Source organism: Cydia pomonella, chromosome 4 (genome assembly GCF_033807575.1).
Source record: "Cydia pomonella isolate Wapato2018A chromosome 4, ilCydPomo1, whole genome shotgun sequence".
Lineage (NCBI taxonomy): Eukaryota > Metazoa > Arthropoda > Insecta > Lepidoptera > Tortricidae > Cydia > Cydia pomonella.
This window is the reverse complement of record NC_084706.1, coordinates 26,252,779-26,276,700: the sequence shown is the minus strand read 5'-3', so window position 1 is coordinate 26,276,700 and position 23,922 is coordinate 26,252,779. Positions and strand designations below refer to the sequence as shown.

General features: G+C 40.4%; 1 protein-coding gene across 2 annotated transcripts in view; it reads left to right on the top strand.

The window, feature by feature from the left end:
• LOC133517361 (fat-like cadherin-related tumor suppressor homolog) overlaps positions 1–23,922 on the top strand; it is a 210,370-nt gene that overhangs the window by 140,310 nt on the left and 46,138 nt on the right. Inside the window, exons 17-30 of one of the 2 annotated variants that reach the window (XM_061850657.1) lie at positions 595–939; positions 1,416–1,632; positions 2,162–2,469; positions 2,946–3,039; positions 4,270–4,451; positions 5,231–5,398; positions 7,241–7,445; positions 8,513–8,536; positions 11,057–11,211; positions 12,619–12,700; positions 13,036–13,282; positions 15,171–15,528; positions 16,191–16,337; positions 18,192–18,495. In XM_061850657.1, coding sequence (XP_061706641.1) covers positions 595–939; positions 1,416–1,632; positions 2,162–2,469; positions 2,946–3,039; positions 4,270–4,451; positions 5,231–5,398; positions 7,241–7,445; positions 8,513–8,536; positions 11,057–11,211; positions 12,619–12,700; positions 13,036–13,282; positions 15,171–15,528; positions 16,191–16,337; positions 18,192–18,495 — 2,836 coding nt within the window. The remainder of the gene's footprint in view (positions 1–594; positions 940–1,415; positions 1,633–2,161; positions 2,470–2,945; positions 3,040–4,269; positions 4,452–5,230; positions 5,399–7,240; positions 7,446–8,512; positions 8,537–11,056; positions 11,212–12,618; positions 12,701–13,035; positions 13,283–15,170; positions 15,529–16,190; positions 16,338–18,191; positions 18,496–23,922) is intronic. The other variant, XM_061850656.1, reaches the window with a different exon arrangement.

Sequence of the window (23,922 nt, the reverse complement as noted above, 5' to 3'; positions counted from 1 at the left end):
TAGTTTTAATTAAATACGGGGAATTTAGCATGTCTGTTACTACATTGGCAAACAGCAGTGTCGAAAAATCGGGAACTTCATTAAACAAATACAAGTATACGTGGTAAATTACACATTTCTAATGCGTTAAATGATCATGAAAGCATGAAAGCTTGAAATGCTCTAGAGCAGAGCCCAACTGGGGAAGTACCTTCACCTTACAGAAAACCGCAGCCAAATAACACTTGACCCTACTCATAGTGTTGTGTTCCTGCCGGTGAGTAAGTTGCAGGTGTACATAGGCTACGGAGACTGCTTACCATCATATATGCTTGTTTGCCACCGACGTAGTATAAAAAAAAAATCGTTATAGCACATATGTACACTAATACATTCTGAACCAAACCAAAGCTTGAAACTTAAACCCAAAAATGCACCGTAAGTCTTCAAGAAATTGCATATACTCGAGAAAATTCTATCTATACTGCCGTGAATGGTGGCCGAGTATATAAGTTATCTGTCGCGAATGCAGAGCCGGGCATTGAAGGTTAAGGTCACTTTTTTCGTATGTAACATTTATTTCAGTTCATATTAAATCATCTTCTTTCTATACAGGGTGGAGGCTCAGCAATCGCCCACGTCGCCGTACACGTGCTAGACCGAAACGAATTCCCGCCCGTCCTCGTCTCTCGGCGCTACCACGGCCGCGTGTCGGAGTCGGCGGCGCGCGGCGCGCTGGTGTCGCGCGCCGCCGCCACCGCCGACGCCGACGCCGACGCCGACGCGCCGCTCGTGCTCGCGACCGCCGACGCCGATTCTCCGGCGCACCAGCAGAGGGCGTTCGAGATTCTACAGCCGGCCGCGGCGGCCTTGTTTGCAGTCCATCCGACGACGGGCGCGTTGCTTATTAAAGCGCCTTTGGATTATGAAACGGCAAAGAGACACGAATTCACTGTTAAGGTAAATGTAAATAAAATTGCTAGTATTTCTTATCCTTTGAAATTAATTAAGAATTTATTGGAAATTCGACAATAGGCCATTTTGTTGAATTTCCAATAAAAAAGTTGTAGCAATTAAAAAAAAATGAGATGCGACCTGTATATCGTCATATAGGTGTCGGCAAAAAAAACTGGGGTGAAAGAGAACAGCCACAACTACATAAAGTTGTTGTAAAAAGGTTATGAATGTTGTTTGAATGCACGTAATTGACCTAAGCTTGAATAAAATATTTCATAAATCTTGCAGTCGCTATTGAACTTGATATCGGTACGCAAACTCTAGTGATAATTTTTATAATAAGTATTATGTCGATGTCATTTCAATAATATGTCGATAAAAAAATCGCCTATGACTAAGAAGATGGCGATAGAGAGATAAAGGCGATAAAGATAGTCCATGTTTAGCCGAAATAAGTATTTATGTGCCAATTATTGTAGGTGGTGGACATGGGCTCACCGCGCCTGCCATCCGACAGTACGGCTACAGTAATCGTAGACGTCGAAGACGTTAACGACTGCGCTCCGATATTCGAACGATCGTCGTACGAGGCAACCGTATTGCTTCCGACGGCGGCCGGTGTTTTAGTGCAAGCGTTGAAGGCTACGGACGCGGATCTGCCGGCGAATGGGACGCTGAAATATGATATTATAGAAGGTATGTTTGAAGATCTTTTATTATCACCATAATAATTCAGTTTAAGACGTAAACGACTGTGCTCCGGTGTTCGAACGATCGTCGTACGACGCGACCGTATTGCTTCCGACGGCGGCCGGTGTTTTAGTCCAAACGTTAAAAGAGCTACGAATGCAGATCTACTAGCTAATGGGACGCTCAAATATGATATTATAGAAGGTATGAGTTTTACTTCGTGATCTTTTCTTATGGTCAAAATTGACGGCATGACTATGGAGTCATTAATGTGCTCTATATGGATAGAGCACATTAATGCATTAGGAAGAAAAAAGAAACAAACCCTTGTGAAGTATTCGCATTGTCCCGATTCTTTGTGAAACTGTTTAACCTTTATGTGCCGGGAACCAACTCTATTGAACTTGAATTTAAATGAATTTGAATGCATTTACCTATTCCACGAGCATACGAGCGGATGTTTGTCGACGCAGTTATGTTTAAAAATATCCTTGTACATTACTAACCTATTTCTCATTATTTGTTTTGTTTACAGGCGACGCAGCCGGCGCGTTCACGGTTTCCGCAACCGGCTTAGTAACCGTATCCCAACCCGACTTACTACCGGACCTCGCCCGTCTCCGCGTCCGTGCGTCGGACGGCCGCTGGTCCGGCACGGCGCGGCTGACCGTGCGCGCGCATCCGGCAGAACCGGCCGGGTTGGCGTTCGCTCAGCCGGAGTATTACGGGGCCGTGGCGGAGAACAGTACAAGACCAGCGACGGTGGCGGTACTGTCCGTGCTTGGAGCCGCGTTGAATGAGCATGTTGAGTTTTCTATACTGAACCCGGTTGAAGGTTTCGAGGTGAGTTGTATAAATCGACCATTAGACCCTATTTTCTTGCAATAAGGTTCAAATTGGTCAGTTAAATATGTGGGAATAGTACAAGACATACACGTACAGCTACGGTTGCAGTACTGTCCGTGCTCGGAGCGGCACTGAATGGACTCGTTGAGTTTTTATTCTCAATCCTGTTGAGAGGATTGGGGTGAGTGCTATTATTTAGTAAGTGAATTTAAAATACTACCAGACATCAAGCCCGTTTATCAGGACTTTTGATCATGGATAGATTGAGGATTTTGAGTAAACATCTGTCAAAATTATACTGTGTGTTGTGCGAAACTACTCTCGATAATAATTACAATAAAACGAATGAAGTTACACATTACAAATTCCTTTGGAGAAAGTAGTTATCATACTAAATATCCACACCATCAGTTATTTTAATTTTTGAATAGTTCGTTACTGAATCTTCTAATTTTATTGTATTTTTGTTTTAGATTGGCGTTACATCAGGGGCAGTACGCAGCACAGGGCTGGCACTCGACCGAGAAGAACGCGACTCTTATGTGCTTCTCATACAGGCGCGGAGTGGTATGTAATATGAAGTGTTCATGCAAATATCAGTCTTCTGACAAATTTTATTTTATATTTCATTTTGAATGTTACGCATGATTTAGGCTAAGTTTATTTTATTGCATAAAATTTTGCATGAGACTTGTATCTTATAAAAGCAAATAAAGAAATAGAACAGAATATGTCAATTAAACTTCAACAACAGTGATCCATAAACTTGTAAACTTAAAAATGATTTACAGTACATATGGGGCTACTTTATAGCACTAGTGCGAAAAGTAGCATATTACGTTACTGTGTCGAACATTTAAAGGGCCATATGTACTGTAAAACATTGTACGATACATGTGCGAATAGGTAATTCGCAACTCGTGTCGATTTAAAACACTCCCTTCGGTCGTGTTTTAATTTATCGCCACTCGTTTCGAATTTCCTATTTTTCGCACTTGTATCGTAATGTACTATTATGTCACTTTTATTAGATTTTAATATTAATAATAATAATCGGCCCTGACCACCGGCAGCTTGGGTACTACCCCGCTACTGGCGGCACCCTAGGTTAGGTTTTTCTTATAATATATTTATATGCTTTTGTATTGTTTTTGTATGTGTTTTTGTATTTTACTTTTATATTCATGTCGTAAAAAGCCTAACATAAGAAGAAAGAAAAATAAAGGAAATAATAATAAAGTTCTTTATTGGAGAAAAATTATTAAATATATATTCGGAGAGTAAATATATGTGATGCTAATTCCTGGTTAAAACGTTAAACTTTATTCTCACTTATTTTAAAACATTAATATATTATAAACTGAAATAAATGTCATATACTAAGAAAAAGTTACCAAGGCCTCCAGTGCCCCAGGCTGGAATCGAACCAGCGTCCTCTGCTATCGCGGCAGGTGCCTGAGCCACTCGTCCACTGGGGTCACGGCAGCATTAGTCGAATTTTTCCAAGTATATGCATCTCTTACTGAAGGCTTAGTCGCCCCCCAGCCATCTCTAAGGTAGAACAGTGTGGTTTATACCTTCTAACTGGATCAACTCAGGTGATACCGAGCTAGCGAGACAGATGGCGCTGCCAATAAATACTATTAGAAGTATTAGAACAAATTAAAGTAGTGTTTCTACTTGAAATAAAAACAAATTAAAATATTTTCTAAAAATAATTTAATTTGTTCTAATACTTCTAATAGTATTAATATATTATGTTCTTTCCTATAAATAAATCCAAACAAACGTGTACAGGTACCGGAGCGGACGCGCGCATAGCGCTGGCGCGGCTGGCCGTGTCGGTGACGGACGTGAACGACAACTGCCCCGTGTTCGCGGGGCTGCCCTACGCCGCCGCCGCGCCGGCCGGCGCCGCGCCGCTCGCGCCCGTCTTCACCGTGCGCGCCGACGATAAGGACGCCAATGACAACGGCGAGGTATCATTGCCCTCACTAATTCACTTCTTATACACACGACACGACAAACAAATAAATGACGACACTAAATGACTTTTTTTTAATTAAATTTTCACACGTATAAAAAGTGCCCGCGCTGTTAACTGACAATTCGTAAACCTTTTTACAAAGACCGACGAGCCAGTTAGAAGGGTCGCCGTTAGTACGGTGCCGATACTGATACGAGCCGGCACGGATGTCCGATACTCACGAGACGGACGTCCGAGTCGTATGCGGGACGTGACGAAAACTGTCCAGTAAACAAGCTCCCCGTTCACTGTTGTGATGATAGAGACACCAACGATAACGGAGAGGTAATATCCGAAACTGAGCTGATATAGACCAAGCCACGGGCCTGAGCCGTGAGCGAGACGTTGACAACGGCGAGGTACTTTGTTGAGACTGATTCGGGGTACGGGCGTCCGAACCGTGACCGTGACGTAACCGACAACATCCCGTCTTGAATAAGCTGTAGGTGTATATAAATGTCACTAGTTTAAGACTAGATGAACCATCAAATGTGACATAAAACAAAAGGATAATTATTAGGCTAGTTAATAGTGATTTTATCATAAATTAGATATTTAACCTATTTCAGTCGACAATGTAGTAATTTTACCCCAAGGTTTTTTTGATGCAAGGTATTTTTGACGTCTTGAGCTCAACCAGGGGTGTACTTTCCTATTTGATATCTTGATTTGAGACAACTCTTACTTCGCAAATATTTTGTTTTTGTATATTAAACAGCATATTGTTTCCAGGTCCGATACGAGATGAAACGCGGTCACGGCGAACTGTTCCGCGTAGACCGTCGAACTGGCCAAGTCACTCTAAAGCAAACGCTAGACGCCCACGCCTCGGTGTACGAGCTGGTCATAGCTGCCTTCGATGGAGGCTCGCCACCATGCGGGGCTGAAGCCACACTTACGGTAACAAAACATTTCAGTTGACCTTCTAGGTTAGACCTGACCCTGCTTGCGTTCAAGACATAGCTGCTTTTGGGGACACATTTTGTGGAACTGAAGCCACATTTACGGAGCAGTAGCTCTTCGAGGACAGGTGAGATCCTGGACTTCTGTCTACAAGATGCAGTCTACAATATCCTTCGAGGGAGCATCACCACCATGCGGGGCTGAGGCTACAATTACGGTAACAAAACATTTCAGTAGACCTTCTAGTAGACCCTGGACCATGCTTGCGTTTAAGAACTGCTTTCGAGGAAAGCATACTTTGGGGCTGAAGCCACACTTATGGTAGCAGATCTTCAAGGACAGGTGAGATCCTAGACTTCTGTCTGCAAGGTCCTTCGAGGGAGCATTTCAGTGCATTTACACGCGAGCGCGTAAACCTGCTAAATCTATTTTTGAAATTGATTTATTTTTAACTTTAAAGTATGTACAAGTAGGTATAAAATACTCTATTGGAAAATGGATTTAGTCGGTGTACACTGTTAGCCAACGGCATGACTTTAGTAATTTTAGCTTATAATTAAGTATAAGGTAAAGCGGTAGGCTCTCTGTCTATACTGTAGCCCGATGGCTACCGAAAAACACTCAGAGCAACACAAAACTTGACATTCATGTTAGCAGCGCCAACTGTCATACATCTGGTTTTTAGAAAATGTGTTAGAAACGCGAAACAAAAATTTGCTCGGAATCGACCTTTCGCTCCCATATATTTACATCATACGTCATAACCCATAATAACTAGGTAACAGTGCTTCGTATCCTGCGTGGTCACCTGGACTATCCCAAGTTAGTTGGCGAGGCATGTCGACTGTTTGTCCCAGACGGGCGTGCGCGGTTCGTGCTGACCGGCTGCGCCTCTTCGCGGTTCCTGTCGCACGGTTGCCGAGCGTTGAACACGCTCAATAAGCTCGCTGCTGTGCAACACTCCTGCGATTTGTTTGCGGGCGGCTATTGAGAAAGATTGTTTAAAAATATGCAAGTTACGTTAGTTAAAGATTACTTACTTACTTACTCCGTTGGCGCAGCGACCCAAAATGAGACTTGGCCTCCGACACAAGACAGCGCCACTTTTCTCGGTCCTGTGCGATCTCAAGCCAATTGTCGACTCGAAGCTCGCGTTAAAGATTAAGATTAGAGTATTGAAATGTTTACATTTATTTTACGACTTGATCTTTATATAGCTATTTCGTATATTTATTATAATTGTTTTTTAAATATATAATGACCTTAGGTATAAGAAATAGGCTAGGCCTAAAGTTACATTTGTGTTTTTAATCAATTGAAAATTGATAAAATTGATAACCCGTATGATTGTGCCGTATGGGGTGGCATTATCTAGCCCAAGATCGAGAGGCATGGCAAAAACTGGAGGAGGCCTATACCCACAAGGGGATCCCGAAATAAAAAATGAATAAAAAATCTCATGTACAATAATATTTTATTAACTGTTTTTATAATTGAATACAGTTTATATGTTACTCCTTGTAAGTGTTTAGCATGCAACACAGAAAAATAAGGGGTCGCAAATAATAGTACATTACGATACAAGTGCGAAAAATAGGAAATTCGAAACGAGTGGCGATAAATTAAAACACGACCGAAGGGAGTGTTTTAAATCGACACGAGTTGCGAATTACCTATTCGCACATGTATCGTACAACGTTTTACAGTACATATGGCCCTTTAAATGTTCGACACAGTAACGTAATATGCTACTTCTCGCACTAGTGCTAAAAAGTAGCCCCATATGTACTGTAAAGGCTATTTTATTTTTATTTTATTTATTTATGATTGTGCCCGCAGGTCCGCGTGTGGGCGGGCGGCGCGGCGCCGCGCTGGGACGCGGCGCACTACGTCCGCGAGGCGCGGGAAGACGCCGCGCCGGGCGTGCCGCTCGCGGGCCCGCTCATCGCTCGCTCCCCGCTCCAGCGTCCGCTTATATACTCGCTCGTTGATCCGCCTACGGACGCTTCGGGAGCACCGCTCTTTGAAATACACTTCGACACAGGTATGTCCACTTAGGCCTTATTAAACCTCATCAAACCTGAACGGTTCTTATTAAGCCCTTACAGAAGACTACCAAGATTGCTACCCGCTAATATATTCGCTCGTCGACTCGCTTGTGGATTTTTTGGAAGCTCCTCTCTTTGAAATACACTTCGACACAGGTACGAGATATTTAAGGAGATCTTAGCCTCGACAAGAGACCTTATAATACTACGCCTGAGAACCCGCTCCACCGGGGTTCCTTCAAATGACGCTAAAGTAAAGCTTGTTATAAAAGCGACTAAACTAAAAATAATGGAAAAAACAGGGAATGCATGTATCGACTAAACAGGTTCTTAATAAGAAAACCTTAATTTATAAACTTAACACGGTAAAAACCTTGAAAGATTTAAAAACTGGAGACGACTTGACTGTAATTTTCTGTACAAAACAGTCTGGCGATTTTTGCGGGGGAGGGGCACGTCAAAATTTTCTACGTAACGTACAAATAGCCATGTCAGATAAACGTCAGTCCATGCAATGCATATCCGAGGTTTTCGACAGAGGGAAGCTCTTAAAGGCGTCTCCAGTTGTTAAATCATCCAAGGTAAAAACGGGTGTTTTTTTTCCAATCGCATGACAAACAGAACTGTCACCTATTTAAATGGTTCAAATCAATTAATAGAATATGTAATTTAATACTCGCATGAATGGGAAATAGATATACCAGACCAGGAATAAAATAGGACGACAATACTTTGCGTATCTATGCACCGAAAAGGTAAAAAAAAGGAAGGCAACGGTTAGTGAGACAACTGAGTTTAAGCTCAATCACGTGCAGCGGGGTGGGAAGTGTGGCGGTCGTATCAAACACATGCAAACGTATGCGAGCGGGCTGAGTGCACGCTGTACATAGTACTTTTCGCTGGCCGCCTCATTGCCCGCCCGCTGGACGCTCGCCATTCAGACCGTACAACCAACTAACCATTTTACTAACATACCATTTTAGACATTATGTCCAAATAAATAAGGTGCATAGATTCGTAACCAGGCAGTAGAGCGCCACTAACCGTTGGTTTTATCCCACAGCACCCGACAGAGGCAATAACCCATGTGAGTACTATCCCTACCCTTCCCACCCACGCCATTGTCACCGCAAAATCCTCAAAAGTTCATCAAAAATTGGCCGAATTTGTCGTACTAAAAGCAACACGTTCCATTCCGAATCACGATTCCTATGTCTGGAGATAACCAATCATGATGCATTTGGGATTCTTTATCTTCATAATGAAAAGGGTTAGCAGGTAATGAGATAAACTATAGGTCAGTTATTAGATGTTGTTGTTTAAGTAGGCTACACTTCGCCTCCCCATAAAGACAACCAATTAGGATGCATTTAAGATTCCAGTTTGCAAATGCCGGCCGTCACAAAGACAATGGACGCCAATAAACTTTATAATTGTTAGATTTGTTGCTGGCCCTCAACGGCTTATCTTTTATCCATTGTTAACTAAAACGGCGCGTGCCACTACCTGCAAAAAAAAGGCCCGGTCACTTTAACCGGTTATTTAATTACAACTCCTATGGTAATTGAAATAAGATTCAAAATGAACACATGGAAAAATAATTTGCGAGTTCTTGTGTGGTCCCAATACGGTTACTGAGTGCCGGCGAGTCGAACGCTACCGAACCAGTCTAAAATGTGTCCTCGATATGCGTAACAAAGGCACGTTATCGGAGAGCGCACCTACACTGGTTTTTTGAGCGTTAGACTAGCCCGCGCTCAGGTGCCAATTAGAATTATACGACCCTTATTTTAGTAGGTAGTGGCACGCGCCGTTTGAGTTAACAATGGACAAAAGATAAGCCGTTGAGGGCCAGCTACAAATCTAACAACTATACCTGAGCTGACCTTTTTTTTCAATACCCATATTTTTAACTGCCATGCTTACTTATCACTTCCGTGTTATCGCCTGACCGCCTGCATGGCGGTTTTAACCGTTTGACCGCCAAAGACGTCATATGACGCGCGCGGCTACAGCCCTATAACAACCTTCATGCAATACCGACAAGGTTCACGATTACGCGCCGCGTACGATAGGCGTCGCGTTCAAAGGGTTAAACGATTTTCGCCTTTAAGGTGATTCGCCGTCAATGCACCCGATAGTACATTACCTGAACATTAAGTTCTGACGACCGGTTTGGCCTAGTGGGTAGTGACCCTGCCTACGAAGCTGATGGTCCCGGGTTCAAATCCTGGTAAGGGCATTTATTCGTGTGATGAGCATGGATATTTGTTCCTGAGTCATGGGTGTTTTCTATGTATTTAAGTATTTATAAATATTTATATATTATATATATCGTTGTCTAAGTACCCTCAACACAAGCCTTATTGAGCTTACTGTGGGACTTAGTCAATTTGTGTAATAATGTCCTATAATATTTAATAATTTAATTTAATAATAAAGGCAAATTCAGCCCTTATGGATGTCATGCTTCTCACGCGTCAACTAACAGTCCGCATGTTACATGTCGTCCTTGGTGTTAACAACACAAACATCTTGCCATGCCACCTTTCAGCCGCATTTAATATCAGTGTTAATGATTGTATTTAGAACTCTTCTAAAGTCTAAGAAAAAATCGTGCCTTCAACTGACATCTATTTCAACGGTCAAATTCGAGGCACTATTATTTCTTATACTTGAACCTCCTCTAATACAATCTTTAGGTACTCGGCGTAAAAACAAGTTTAATGTTGTTTTATCTCCTTGTTTTCCTAATCTTCTTCTTTTAAAATATGGCTTCCATCAAATCTATGATGATTTTGCCAATGTCAAGTTATGTTGTAAGTTTTAAGTGTGCTCGTAGAGCATGACGTTGTTCGGTAGTTGCTTTTAGTAAAGAGATAGCTGGACTTTACTAAAAGCCACGATGGATTGCCGGGTGTTGATTAATATGGTTAAACGCGTTTCAAGATTAGTTTTTCATTAGCTGCACACTTCTACGATAGTTCACTGCATAATAAGCTATCAATATTACACTTTAAACTACATGAATGAGCAAAACACAAAAAAATATTCTAGAGACGTGTTCGCCATCTTGAATCTCAACGACAACCCAGCCCTTGCTTTCCTACACCTTCATGTTATTTTGACATCCATCAATATCGCGACTCACGCAAGTCACGCATTGCCTATGCCGGTTGCGCTTATCATTGTCCCATCGTCCACACCACACTGTTAACTGACAATTAAAACCTTATCACAAACACATAAGGTTTATTTTGGTCAGCTAAGAGTGTTACTATACTTGCTATTTGCTCAACATCCGTCGTTCCACTGAACCAATCACAATTAAACTTGAACACATAACAAATATGTAATGGATTTATGTTTAGCGGAATGGCGGATATCATTTGTACCGAAGGAAAATTTCCAAAACTGCATATCAACATTTTAAAACTTTTACTATTTTTGGGGATGAAATTTTTCAATTCCAAAATGGAAAATCATTTATATTCAAGTAAAATCTCAGAGTTTTCCGAGAACTTTACCAACGTTTTGGAAATTTCCCAAAACATGCACATCTGTTATATCCACATTTAAAATTATTCTACACATTTTATTTACACAGGTGCTCTAGTCCCCGCTCTACCACTGGACTACGAGCAAACCCGGGAGTTGGAGCTAGTCGTGCGCGCCACAGATGGCGTGACGGGCGCATCAGCGGACGCTTTAGTAACATTACACATAATAGACGTCAATGATTGCCCGCCGGAGCTATCGCAGGTATATGGTTTTCTCGGGAACAACTTTAGCAATAGCATTTGACAGACGTTTCTTCTTGTAAAAAAATAATTCAGTATGGGTAGCACATCGTAACCGGTGAATTTCCAATATGACTTGGAACTCCTGTAGCCGTTTAAGAAGTGTAACGTTCTTACGGTAGATGTCGCTAAACCCATATGGTGGGAAAATTTGCTGGCTATGGATGAGGTCTTGGTGGCTCAGATGGCAGAGCGCTGGAGTATCGATCCAGAGGCCGTGAATTCAAGTGAAGTGAAGAATTTAAAAGTGTAAAAATTGCTATTTTTCCACTGTTAAATTTATTCTAAACAATTTTATAGTCTGGCCAACCAATTACGTCAGTAGGAAAAGCCTGCGAATTTGTAACATCAGCAAAGATGATCTCACATAAAATATAAGATCTTGTTTTTTGCCACTAATAATTTTCAACAAATGTTTTATAGTTTTTTAATCTATGAGTCAGAACCCCCTATAGGGAGCGAGCATGAACTGTAGGAGGCAGCACAGGAGCCGTCAGATTTTAGGCGCGAGGCGTAAATGTGATGTTTTTTGTTCCGATTAGGCCACAAGATGGCAGAACCTACTATGCACAAGAAAATACGTGACGTGTACATGTGCATGTTTATGGTTCCGATTCAGGCCACAAGATGGCAGACCCTCCAATGCGCACGGTCCCTATAGTTCGTCTAAGCTAACTTTACTCCGATTTTGACAGAACAAAGTGACAGAGTGTCATTATAAACGTCATATTTTTATAGAAATTTGACATTGCAAATTGTCACGCAGAGTTAGTTCGTGTACGACGCACGCAGGTGCGACTCTTATCGTGAAACAAACTTATGGCGTTATTCATAAACGCGTTACTGACCTGAATAAGCTCTGAATCGTTTGTCTTTATCTGTCATTTTGACTTATGTATTTTTAAGAAAGGGATAAAACATTATTTAACTATATCCGGGTCGTAAAGTTTTATGAATAAGGGGGTTAGTATATTACTAACATTGGGAAAAGACTGACTGACCTGATTTTCATTACAAAACTATTCTACTACTCGATTACGACCTGAGACTAATAAGCAATAATCATGAGATATATTTCGACGACCGGTTTGGCCTAGTGGGTAGTGACCCTGCCTACGAAGCTGATGGTCCCGGGTTCAAATCCTGGTAAGGGCATTTATTCGTGTGATGAGCATGGATGTTTTCTATGTATATAAGTATTTATAAATATTGATATATTATATATATCGTTGTCTAAGTACCCTCAACACAAGCTTTATTGAGCTTACTGTGGGACTTAGTCAATTTGTGTAATAATGTCCTAATGTCTTATAATATTTATTTATTTATATATTATCATCAAACATGTTGACAAATAATTCTCTTTCAGGACTTGTACGATGTGGAGGTTAGTGAGGCAGCTGCCGTTGGGACAACCATCATTACTTTCACCGCCAGAGATAATGACACCGGTACACCACCTACTTATACTGCTATTACTAGTTTATAGACAAAAATGGCCGCTATTTGATAATGTTAACTTAATGGCCCGATCGCATTCAACACTAATTTAAACTTTCATTATCTTAGAGGTGACTTTCAAATCTATTTATATGCCGTTAAGTTTTTAGCAAAATCTCGTTGATTTTGTAACATGTGTAAATTGGTAAAGCCTTAGTTAAAATCGTGCCCCTGAGTTTGGCACAGCCTGAGCTGTAGGCCATATGTTTTGTGGTAACTAAATTATCAAACGTTTGACAATAAAATTGCCTATCATTTAATTTACTCTAATGTCATCTATTTGCAGGTGTAAACGGCGAGATAACCTACTCGCTTTCCGGCGAGAACTCATCTCTCGGTCTTTTCTCTCTCGACTCCACCACTGGCGCTTTAGTACTAGCTGCCCCATTGGACGCTGAAACTACCGCTGAGCATCGTCTACTCGTGACAGCGAAGGATGGAGGCAGACCGGCGTTGGCGGATACAGCGCATTTGAGATTACGAGTCAAGGATGTAAACGACGCTCCGCCGAAATTAGAACGACCAGTTGTCAGGTAACTCATCGTGCTCTATTCTCTCTGGACGAAAGCACTGGCGCTCTCATTCTAGTAGCCTTATTAGACGCTGAAACAACTGCTGAACATCGTCTCCTAGTGATAGCGAAGGATGTTGGCAGACCAGCTTTAGTTGATACAGCGCATTTGAGATTACGAGTGAGAGATGTAAGCGACGCTCCGCCGAAATTAGAACGACCAGTTGTCAGGTAACTCATCTCGCTCTATACTCTCTTAACTCCACCACCCGCGCTCTCATACTAGTAGCCCCATTAGATGCTGAAACAACTGCTGAGCATCGTCTCCTAGTGACGGCGAAGGATGGTGGCAGACGAGCTTTGGTTGATAGAGCGCATTTGAAATTACGAGTGAAAGATGTAAACGACGCTCCGCCGAAATTAGAACGACCAGTTGTCAGGTAACTCATCTCGCTCTATTCTCTCTGGACAAAAGCACTGGCGCTCTCATAATAGCAGTATAGCAGTCCGATTAGACGCTGAAACTACCCCTAAGCATCGTCTCTTAGTGACAGTGAAGGATGGTGGCAGACGAGTTTTAGTTGATACAGCGCATTGGAGATTACGAATGAAGGATGTAATCGACGCGCCGACGACATTGGAACGACCAGTTATCAAGTAACTCATCACGTTCTATTCTCTCTGGACGACACCACCGGCGCTCTCATACTAGCTGTCCCGTTAGACGCTGAAACAACTGCTGAGCATCGTCTCCTAGTGCCAGCGAAGGATGGTGGCAGACGAGCTTTGGTTGATAGTGCGCATTTGAGATTACGAGTGAAGGATGTAAACGACGCTCCGCCAAAATTAGAACGACCAGTTGTCAGGTAACTCATCGTGCTCTATTCTCTCTGGACGCCACCACTGGCGCTCTCATAATAGCAGTATAGCAGTCCGATTAGACGCTGAAACTACCCCTAAGCATCGTCTCCTAGTGACAGTAAAGGATGGTGGCAGACGAGCTTTAGTTGATACAGCGCATTGGAGATTACGAATGAAGGATGTAAACGACGCTCTGCCGAAATTTGAACGACCAGTTGTCAGGTAAGCTTAAGAAGCTACAATATACTTATTCTTTCATTTTTGGCTTGTCTACTGCCTACTGCTACTCTGTATCTTTAGGTATTTAAATAAAATTTTACAAACAATTTGTACATTTTCGGGTAATTATAAACATTTATTGGTTATATGGAGATTATATTATTTGATCAAGTAATGTTTTCATTTACCCTCGACAGTTCTAAGGAGTCATTTGAGGGTAGATTTGTTTACTTTTATTTAAATACGTAAAAATACAGAGTATAGCTAAAAATATTTTGATCCTTGATATAAATAGATGATTGATTGTTACTGTTAATATTGATTTGTCTTTCACGTGTTAGTATTTGATCCTTTCGCATTTTCTCTAAGGTTAGCTGGAAGAGATTCCTTTTAGGGATAAGTTCGCCTTTGTACATAACATTTTGTTTTGTTTTGTCTGTTTTATGTTAACCTGTTTATGTCATAAATCATATCATAAATCATTTATTTCGTGTTAAAACTTAATTTACATACTTATATATATTACAAAAAAAAAGATTAAAACATATTGAAATAGTTTACCACGAAATAGGCTCGCCTCAGCATAATATGAGCAATAAAGTGACATACATACATAATTTTTAGCCGATTTTGTCATCGACTGTCATTTTTTCCGAAACCTGATCAATTTCGCGTAGCAACACCGGCAGTTGCTCTCAGTGCCCTATTTAATCGTCTACTATGTATGTTGTATATAGTAAGGTTTATTAGAATAAAACATATTTCATATTGCAGTAGGCTTCATTAGAATAAAACATATTATAGCCTCTAATCAGCATTATGTTGTCCAGCGCCCTAGTAAGCGAGGAAGCCGCCCGCGGCACAGTGCTGGCCCGCGTGGCCGCGTGGGACCCGGACGCGGGCGACGCGGCGCGCCTGCGCTACGCCGCCGCGACCGCGCCGCCCGCGCCGCTGCTGGCCGTGGGCGCGGCCACCGGCCTCGTCACCCTGGCGGCCCCTCGAGGGTGGCCCGAGGACTCCTCGAGATCGCTCAACGTGTCGGTCTCGGATGGCGCGCACGCGGCGTTCGCGAGGGTGAAGCTTACTGTGGTGCCCGCGAATAGACATGCGCCGAGGTTCCCTCATCTAGTGTATGAGGCGAGGGTCATGGAGAATCTACCGCCGCCCGTGCTGTTGACTACTGTCAAGGTTGGTAGCAATTCAAAGGGTCTTTTTAGCCTAGTTGGTAGTGAGTCCCCTCTAAAGTCAGACTACAAATGCAGATTTGCTTTTTTAGCTCTGTGTCAACAATTCTTGATATAATACCGCCTTCTTGGCCTTTCTTAGTAGGAACGTTAATTAGATTTTGTGGATTAAAGGGACGTTTCTTGATATTGGACTAATACCGTGTCCACAGACTGTCAAAACCTGTCCGAACGATCCGTCAGAATGAATTTTGTATGATAAACAACTGCCGTAAGGCGTCATTATATTTATGGAAGGTAAGGAATGAAATCTCTATATGCCAAAAAGTGTCATCAAAAAACCTTAAATAGCTGGCGCTATAATCCAAAAAAAAAAAAACTAATCATAGACAGCGCACTTCACTCCGTCAATAACGCCTAGATTCTTAGCTACTCTAGCGCTACTCTAAAGAGATTTGGAACTATTATTTATAGCTGACAGCTGGACACTTGCAACAGTTCTACCATAAGAGATTTCACTCCTTTTAATTCCACACTCCATAATTATATTGGTCTATCGTACAAATAGATAGTCGAACTAATCCGTCTGTCGGTGAGAAATTGCGAGTAGATTTTGTTCATTGAGATTAAATTACTTACAAATTACGAGAACTGTTTTATTTCAAGGCCGATGACGAAGACGGCGGCGAGTACGGCACGGTGACCTACTCCATCGACTCGGCGTTGCTGCGAGAAACGTTCTCATTGGATGCTGCCACTGGCGCGTTGACCACGCGAGTGGCTTTAGATCGCGAGGCCAAGGCTGAGTGGGAGGTAACTAGACACTGAACTTGATAAGAACAGGCTTAGATAATCACTGCCTTTCCACTGAGGTGAAGTACGGCACGGTAATCTACTCCATCGACTCTGCGTTGCTATGAGACACGTTCTCATTGGATGCTGCCATCGGCGCGTTGACCACGCGAGTGTCTTTAGATCACGAGGCCAAAGCTGAGTGGGAGGTAATTTTACATTGAACTTCATTAAGGCGTAGATAATGACTGTATTTCCACCGAGGTGGAGTACGGCACGGTGACCTATTCCATCGACTCAGCGTTACTTTGAATACGCGCGTGGCTTTAGATCGCAAGGCCAAAGCTGAGTAATTTTATATTTACTTGTTATGATAATTGCAGGCTTAGAAAACTATAAACGAATTAAACGATACGAGAATATATTTGTCGAAGTAGGTCACAACGATATACAAATTTGATGTTGGTTACTTTCTTAGACTGTCAATTTCTGAGGGCGTCATTACCGCAGTACTTTACTTTCTTAGAAAACTACTTTTTGAGGGAGCAGATTGACTAATTTTTGTTCCGGAATGTTCAGACTCCTGAAGTTAGTCTGCGTTTGCTGTGATTTTGCCGTCAACATTGAACTGGCGCTAAAATTTGTTTATCTACCCGTCCCTTGCAATTTTTCATATCAACCATGTAAGACGTTTATCGTCAATTAAATAGATTTAAAATATAATTTTAGGTTTTAATATTCATATTAAGGATCCGTGTTGTAGTTTTCCGCACTACGATACAATAAATGGTGGCCCATGAGGGGAACGAACCCGCGATCTTCGTTTTGTCACCACGATTTCCACAAAATACTATAGTTAGTCCAATCCAATAAAATTCACAATACAAATTTAATTTAGCCTGACTTCTACTGCTATTTATTATTCGAAAGCATACCTACATTAGCGACTTTTGCCTTCTTTCTGTCTTGTTTTTCTAGGTACCAGTTGACTTCCAGATATATTATACGAAAGGACTCCTACATTAGCTTCTGTAGTTTGCCAAACAATTTCGATCAATAGAAAAGGGAGAAAAAATTAAAAAAAGGGTATGCGCGAGGGGTCCTCCAATATAAAATTTGGATCACGCGCCTTTTTAGGGTTCCGTAGCCAAGTTTCGCCATGTCCGTCTGTCTGTCTGTCTGTCTGTCTGTCTGTCCGACGCTTTGCTCCGTGGTCGTTAGTGCTAGAAAGCTGAAATTTGGCATGGATATAAAAATCAATAAAGCCGACAAAGTCGTACAATAAAATCTAAAAATTTAATTTTTTTTAGGGTACCTCCCCTACACGTAAAGTGGGGGTGAAATTTTTTTTTCGCTTCAACTCTAGAGTGTGGGGTATCGTTGAAAAGGTCTTTCAAAACTAATAGGGGTTTTCAAGAAACATTTTTTGATAAAGTGAATATATTCGGAGATAATCGCTCCGAAAGAAAAAAAAATGTGTCCCCCCCCCCCTCTAACTTTTGAACCATAGGTCCAAAAAATATGAAAAAAATCGTGGAAGTAGAACTTAAGAAAGACATTAAATGAAAACTATAGCGGACATGATCAGTTTAGCTGTTTTTGAGTTAACGCAAAAAGTTTTCCCTTCATAGTAAAAAGCCTTATTTTAATTAGGTACTGATTATGCAAATTTGCCTATTTGTTTATCTCAGGTGAAAGGTAGCGTTTCATCCCTTGGTTAACAATTTACTATACTTTAAGCTCCAGTTTAGCTTATTGTGACGGAAGAGTAACTACGGAACCCTACACTGAGCGTGGCCCGACATGCTCTTGGCCGGTTTTTATTCACAAACTGAGTTTGCCATATTATATCTTCTAAATCTCTTAATCCCCCAGGTGCCAGTGGCAGCGCGCGACGGCGGCGGCCGCCTGCGCCACACCACCGTGCGCGTGCGCGTGCTCGACGCCAACGACCACGCGCCCGAGTTCCCGCTCCGCGAGTACCGCGCGTCAGCCCCCCACAACCTTCAACCGCACAAGCCTTTCCTCACTTTAACCGCGCATGACGCCGACATAGGCGAACATGCGAGGATTAGATATGAGCTGTATGATGGGGAGCTGAATTCGGATGCGTCAGGGCTGTTTGAAATAGATACCGTTACTGGGGCGTTGGCTTTTGCGAAGAACGCTTCTGCTTTTGGTAAGTTTTCTTTATTTATTTTGACAGCAAATAAACGCTCCTATTTACACATTTCTTCTTAAACCAATGAAAATATTTTCTCACCAAATCAACTGGTGAAGGTTCTCTTGGTAGTTCAAAAACTGCTGAGAAAGTTACATTTTATCAACATGTGTGGCAATGTAATTAAATGCAAGTTTTGATTTGTTTCCGTATGTTAACTTTTAATGATTAATATTTAATAGCAATAAATTTGAACTGACATGATTTGATTTTGTTTGATATTATACAGTTAGCATTTTCCTTGTTGGCGTGGTGAAAAGTTTTGTTTTTCACTCGGTGGCAAAGTTTGTTTAACCCTCGCAACGCTCAAGAATCCATTTTCATTTGAGTCTTTCTCTTGCTCGGGCATCAATATCAGCACGAGGGGTTAAACAAAAACTTTGCCCCCCTGCAAAACAAATAACTACCTATAGAAAACGTATACAATGTCAACCAGTGTAAAAAGTTGTATCTGTTGGAATTGAAACAATTTACACATTCATTTTGTTGATAACTTTAAGGTGGTTCGACTAGGTTACCCAAAGCTTAAACCTCACTAGATGGCGCCACAATTGCAAATTTTGAGTTTTAATTTTTTTGTGGAGTAGTCTTGGTATTTCTATACTGTAAATTATGTTTAGCGCACTCTTTAAATAAATATTGAACTATTACAACAAACATTGAACACTTCATTGTACAAAAACTACCCCTTAATGTCGACAGAATGTTTCTTGACTCTATTTCTAAGTATCACTCACACATTCAAACAGTCTTACTGGGATCCTTGTAGTAGACAATTTGGCACAGCGTGAGTAGGCTTCAATAGCGTTGCGGTATGTACGTGGAAATACATGCAAGAGGATGTGGGTTCGAGACTCATTAATTTATTTTTGTTATCAGTATTATCAAGTACCTATTATTAATAAATTATTTTATGAGAAATATGAGCGTTTTCCATAAAAATATTAAAAATCTGATTCTCACACATCATGATATTTTTGGGTTCTTCCAACTCAGAATCACTAGCATAATCAATCCTCGTGCTAAAAAAACCCGAAAATTTGTATTGAAATTTTAGTTTTACACTGAAATTTCTTTCACACTAAAATGTGACGTAATGCTATGGATATTTTAGGATATCTTTTTTTAATGCTAGGGTGGAGAAGATTCTAAGTTGAATGAACCTAAGAAAGTCCAAATTTGTAAGTCAGATTTTCCGGTATTTTTTTTCAAAAAAAAACGCTGTTTTGTTCTAAAATTAAAGCAATCACTTACTGCCCAGCCTTTAAAAAAGCGGCCAAGTGCGAGTCGGACTCGCCCATGAAGGGTTCCGTACCATTTATGACGTATTAAAAAAAAACTACTTACTAGATCTGGTTCAAACCAATTTTCGTTGGAAGTTTGCATGGTAATGTATATCATATATTTTTTTTTAGATTTTTCATTCTGTTATTTTAGAAGTTACAGGGGGGGACGACACACATTTTTTCACTTTGGAAGTGTCTCTCGCGCAAACTATTCAGTTTAGAAAAAAATGATATTAGAAACCTAAATATCATTTTTGAAGACCTATCCCTAGATACCCCACACGTATGGGTTTGATGAAAAAAAAAAATTTTTTTAATTTTTATAACGTATTAAAAAAAACTACTTACTAGATCACGTTCGAACCAATTTTCGGTGGAAGTTTGCATGACAATGTATATCATATATTTTTTTTAGATTTTTCATTCTGTTATTTTAGAAGTTACGGGGGGGGAGGGGGACACACTTTTTACCACTTTGGAAGTGTCTCTCGCGCAAACTATTCAGTTTAGAAAAAAATAATATTAGAAACCTCAATATCATTTTTAAAGACCTATCCATAGATACCCCACACGTATGGGTTTGATGAAAAAAGATTTTTTGAGTTTCAGTTCTAAGTATGGGGAACCCCCAAAGTTTATTGTTTTTTTTTCTATTTTTGTGTAAACATCATAATGCGGTTCATAGAATACATCTACTTACCAAGTTTGAACAGTATAGCTTTTATAGTTTCGGAAAAAAGTGGCTGTGACAGAATCGGACAGACAGACGGACATGACGAATCTATAAGGGTTCCGTGTTTTGCCATTTGGCTACGGAACCCTAAAAAGTAGGTACTATTTTACAGTAGAATTAAAACATTTTTTTACCATACATTTAATTAAATTACAGTGAGATACAAAATTGCATGGCCTTCTATTTATAACCATTATAAAAAGAAATGAGATATTTACCATGTTTGTTTATATTATTGATTTCCCGATATTTTGACACAACTAGAAGTTTCACACAATGCCTAGAGATAGTAAATTATTTATTTATTTTATTTATTGTCAATTTCATTCAACGGATCACATCATATCCAATTTATGTGTTTATGTATTGCATTGTTTTCTACCTAGTTGGTTATTAAATTCTGTTACTGCAATAATCTTTATCTACATAAAATATACCAACGAAAGTTTAATAAAGTATATATTAAAATGAAGTACACAAAATCAGGAATTACATATGACAATATCATTCAAAATCGCCTCCTCTGGCTTTGACACAGGCCCTCAAACGACGAGGCCAGTCATCAATAGCGGCACGCACGATTGTCATGTCTAATTCCGTCACTGTCTTAACTATGGCCCGCTTGAGGGAGTTAAGATTTGTGTGGGGTTTAGCACAGGCTTTCTCCTCAATAACCTGCTATATGGCATAATCCAGGGGATTAAGGTCCGGGCTGGAGGACGGCCAGTCTTCGTGGGCAATAAAGTCAATTTTGTTCCTTCGAAACCAGGCTTGACTTGTTCTTGCCTTATGTGCAGGAGCCGAGTCCTGTTCAAAGATCCATGGCTGGTTTTGAAATAGGGTGTGTCTTAAGGGCTTCACTATTGGTTCGAGAACGGTTTCCAGTTTCCGGTTTTCACACCTTTTTCACAGAAATGAATCTGTGTTAGCCCTGAGTATGACACACCCAAAATCATGTTTGGCAGGTGCCCACATTTGTGCATTGCAATAGGGTTGTTTCCATCTACAAATCTTAGGGCATAATTGTATCCCAATAAATTCTTTTGGATTATAAGAACATGTTAAACTACTTTTAGGGGACCTGTAATGACCATATTTTTGTAAATATTGAATTTAAAATATCTTTTGGCACACGTCACGTGACCAAACTCGTAACGTCATTGAAGATTCTGATGACGTCACAACTCTCGGATTGACACTGTTGACAGTTAGGCGATTAACAACAAATGATAAATATCAGTTGACAGTTCGTATCTTCTACGTGTGTATGTAGTTATGTGTCAAACCATAAACTGTGACGTCACACAATTTTCAAAGAGCGTTTTGGGCGCGAAAGCATCTGTCAAAATATATTTTGTTAATTTAACATATTTAAAGCCGTTTTTAGTATAAAAGCTGAATTTTAAGGCAACTTTTAGTTAATATAGAAAGTAATACAAGCGTTTCAAAAAATTGGAATACGATTCTCTTTTAGGCCCCAATTCATTATAGATACGACGAGATAAGCGTTATGTGTGGTATATAATTATAGCTCACAAATCCACCACATTATGTCATTTTTTATTTTTTCGGTAGCATTTGTTTTAACGGAAATAAAGAGGTTGCAAATCGAGTAACAGAACTTCAGAACAGATATCATTTGATACTTACCAGTCGCTTTTCGGTGAAGGAAAACATCGTGAGGAAACTGGACTAATCCCAACAAGGCTTAGTTTTACCCTCTGGGTTGGAAGGTCAGATGGCAGTGGCTTTCGTAAAAACTAGTGCCTACGCCAAATCTTGGGATTAGTTGTCAAAGCGGACCCCAAGCTCCATTGAGCCGTGGCAATATGCTGGGACAACGCTAGGAAGAAAGAAAGAAATCGAGTAACAGAACTTAGTAACCAACTAGGTATAATAGTTATGATGTAAATGTCCATATCATGTTGGAGTCATATATGTATTAGCCAACTAATTATTCAAGATCAATACACTTAGCTCCCTTAGGTATTCGCCTAAGTACAATCTCGGGCAAAATTGAGTTTTATAAAAGTGAACTAGTTTCTAGGTCATATTTTCTATGAATTGGTCATTTTTGTAGACTCCAATTACAGTTACACTTTTCTTGGTTTTTCGCGGACCAGAATATCGATGATTTTTGTAACTTGATTTAGACGTTGCTATCATTTTCAAACCAAAAACACATAAAATCACAATTCAGAACATGCGGCAGCGTTGTTTTCTATCAAGTACCTCAAGCACCAGGGCGGCTACCGGGAAAATCGAAATTCGTCAATTTCGGGCATTTTTCTCTGTCACTCTAATTACGTCTTAGTGAGAATAAAAGAGAAAGATCCCCGCAATTTGCGAATTTCGGTTTTCGCGGTAGGCCCCAGGTCCTGTCAAGTTTCAGAAGTGTTGCCAGGTGAGCGGAAGAGAATTATCGTATTTGAGTGTCAATATTATTGTACCGTTGAAAAAAATATCGTACGCCAATCAAAAAGGCAGCCCCTAAAAATGTCTAGCAAAATAAGCTTAAATTTTGAAATAATAATAAAAAAAATACAATTTTCGTCTAAATTGCGTAAAAAATCTGTTTATGTTTGTGTATTTTTGGGATAGACTCAAACGGTATACAGGAAATTGTGATATTTTAAACTTTAAACTTATACCAAGGAGCCGAACACCCAAAAGATACTAATTTTAGCCTATATCTGACAGAAAGTGTCATATTTTGCTTCAAGTTACTAGACCTTTAAGGTGGCATCATACAAGCGCTGAAATTTTAGTGTACGATAATGCTCTTTGGAACATTACGTCATACCGGGGCCCAAATTATCGTACATGTACGACAATTATCGTACGCCTGGTCACACTGAGTGTCAGTGTCGACAGAGTCAGCTAAAAACGCGTCAAACATCGCAACGTCGCGCCGATGGCCGCTCGAGGCATGGAGTGGCAACGTCGCAATGTATTTGTACACGACATTTGTCACACACACATGAGTAAAATTTATAAAAATATAACGTTGATTATTGCATGATTTCTGTATGAAACAAAGTTTTTCTATTAATTTAGCGCAAATGAATATTCGAAAGTAGATAGATGCGCAACTATTTATGTAATAATATTGTGTAATTAATTAAAAAATAGCGATTGTTTTTTGTATGAAAATCGAACCACCTTACCGTGAGGTACAATTTTTTTTAAAGGAGGTACTAAATAGTACAAATGAGGTACAAAAATATGGTATGGTTTATATTTAATTTTATTTAGGTACACCCGCCATTCTAACTTTCACACTTTGGAGCCATGTATTTTTTATAATCTCAATATGTCTTTTTAATTCCACTTTTTTATAGTGGATGGCTCATTTTTTATACAGAC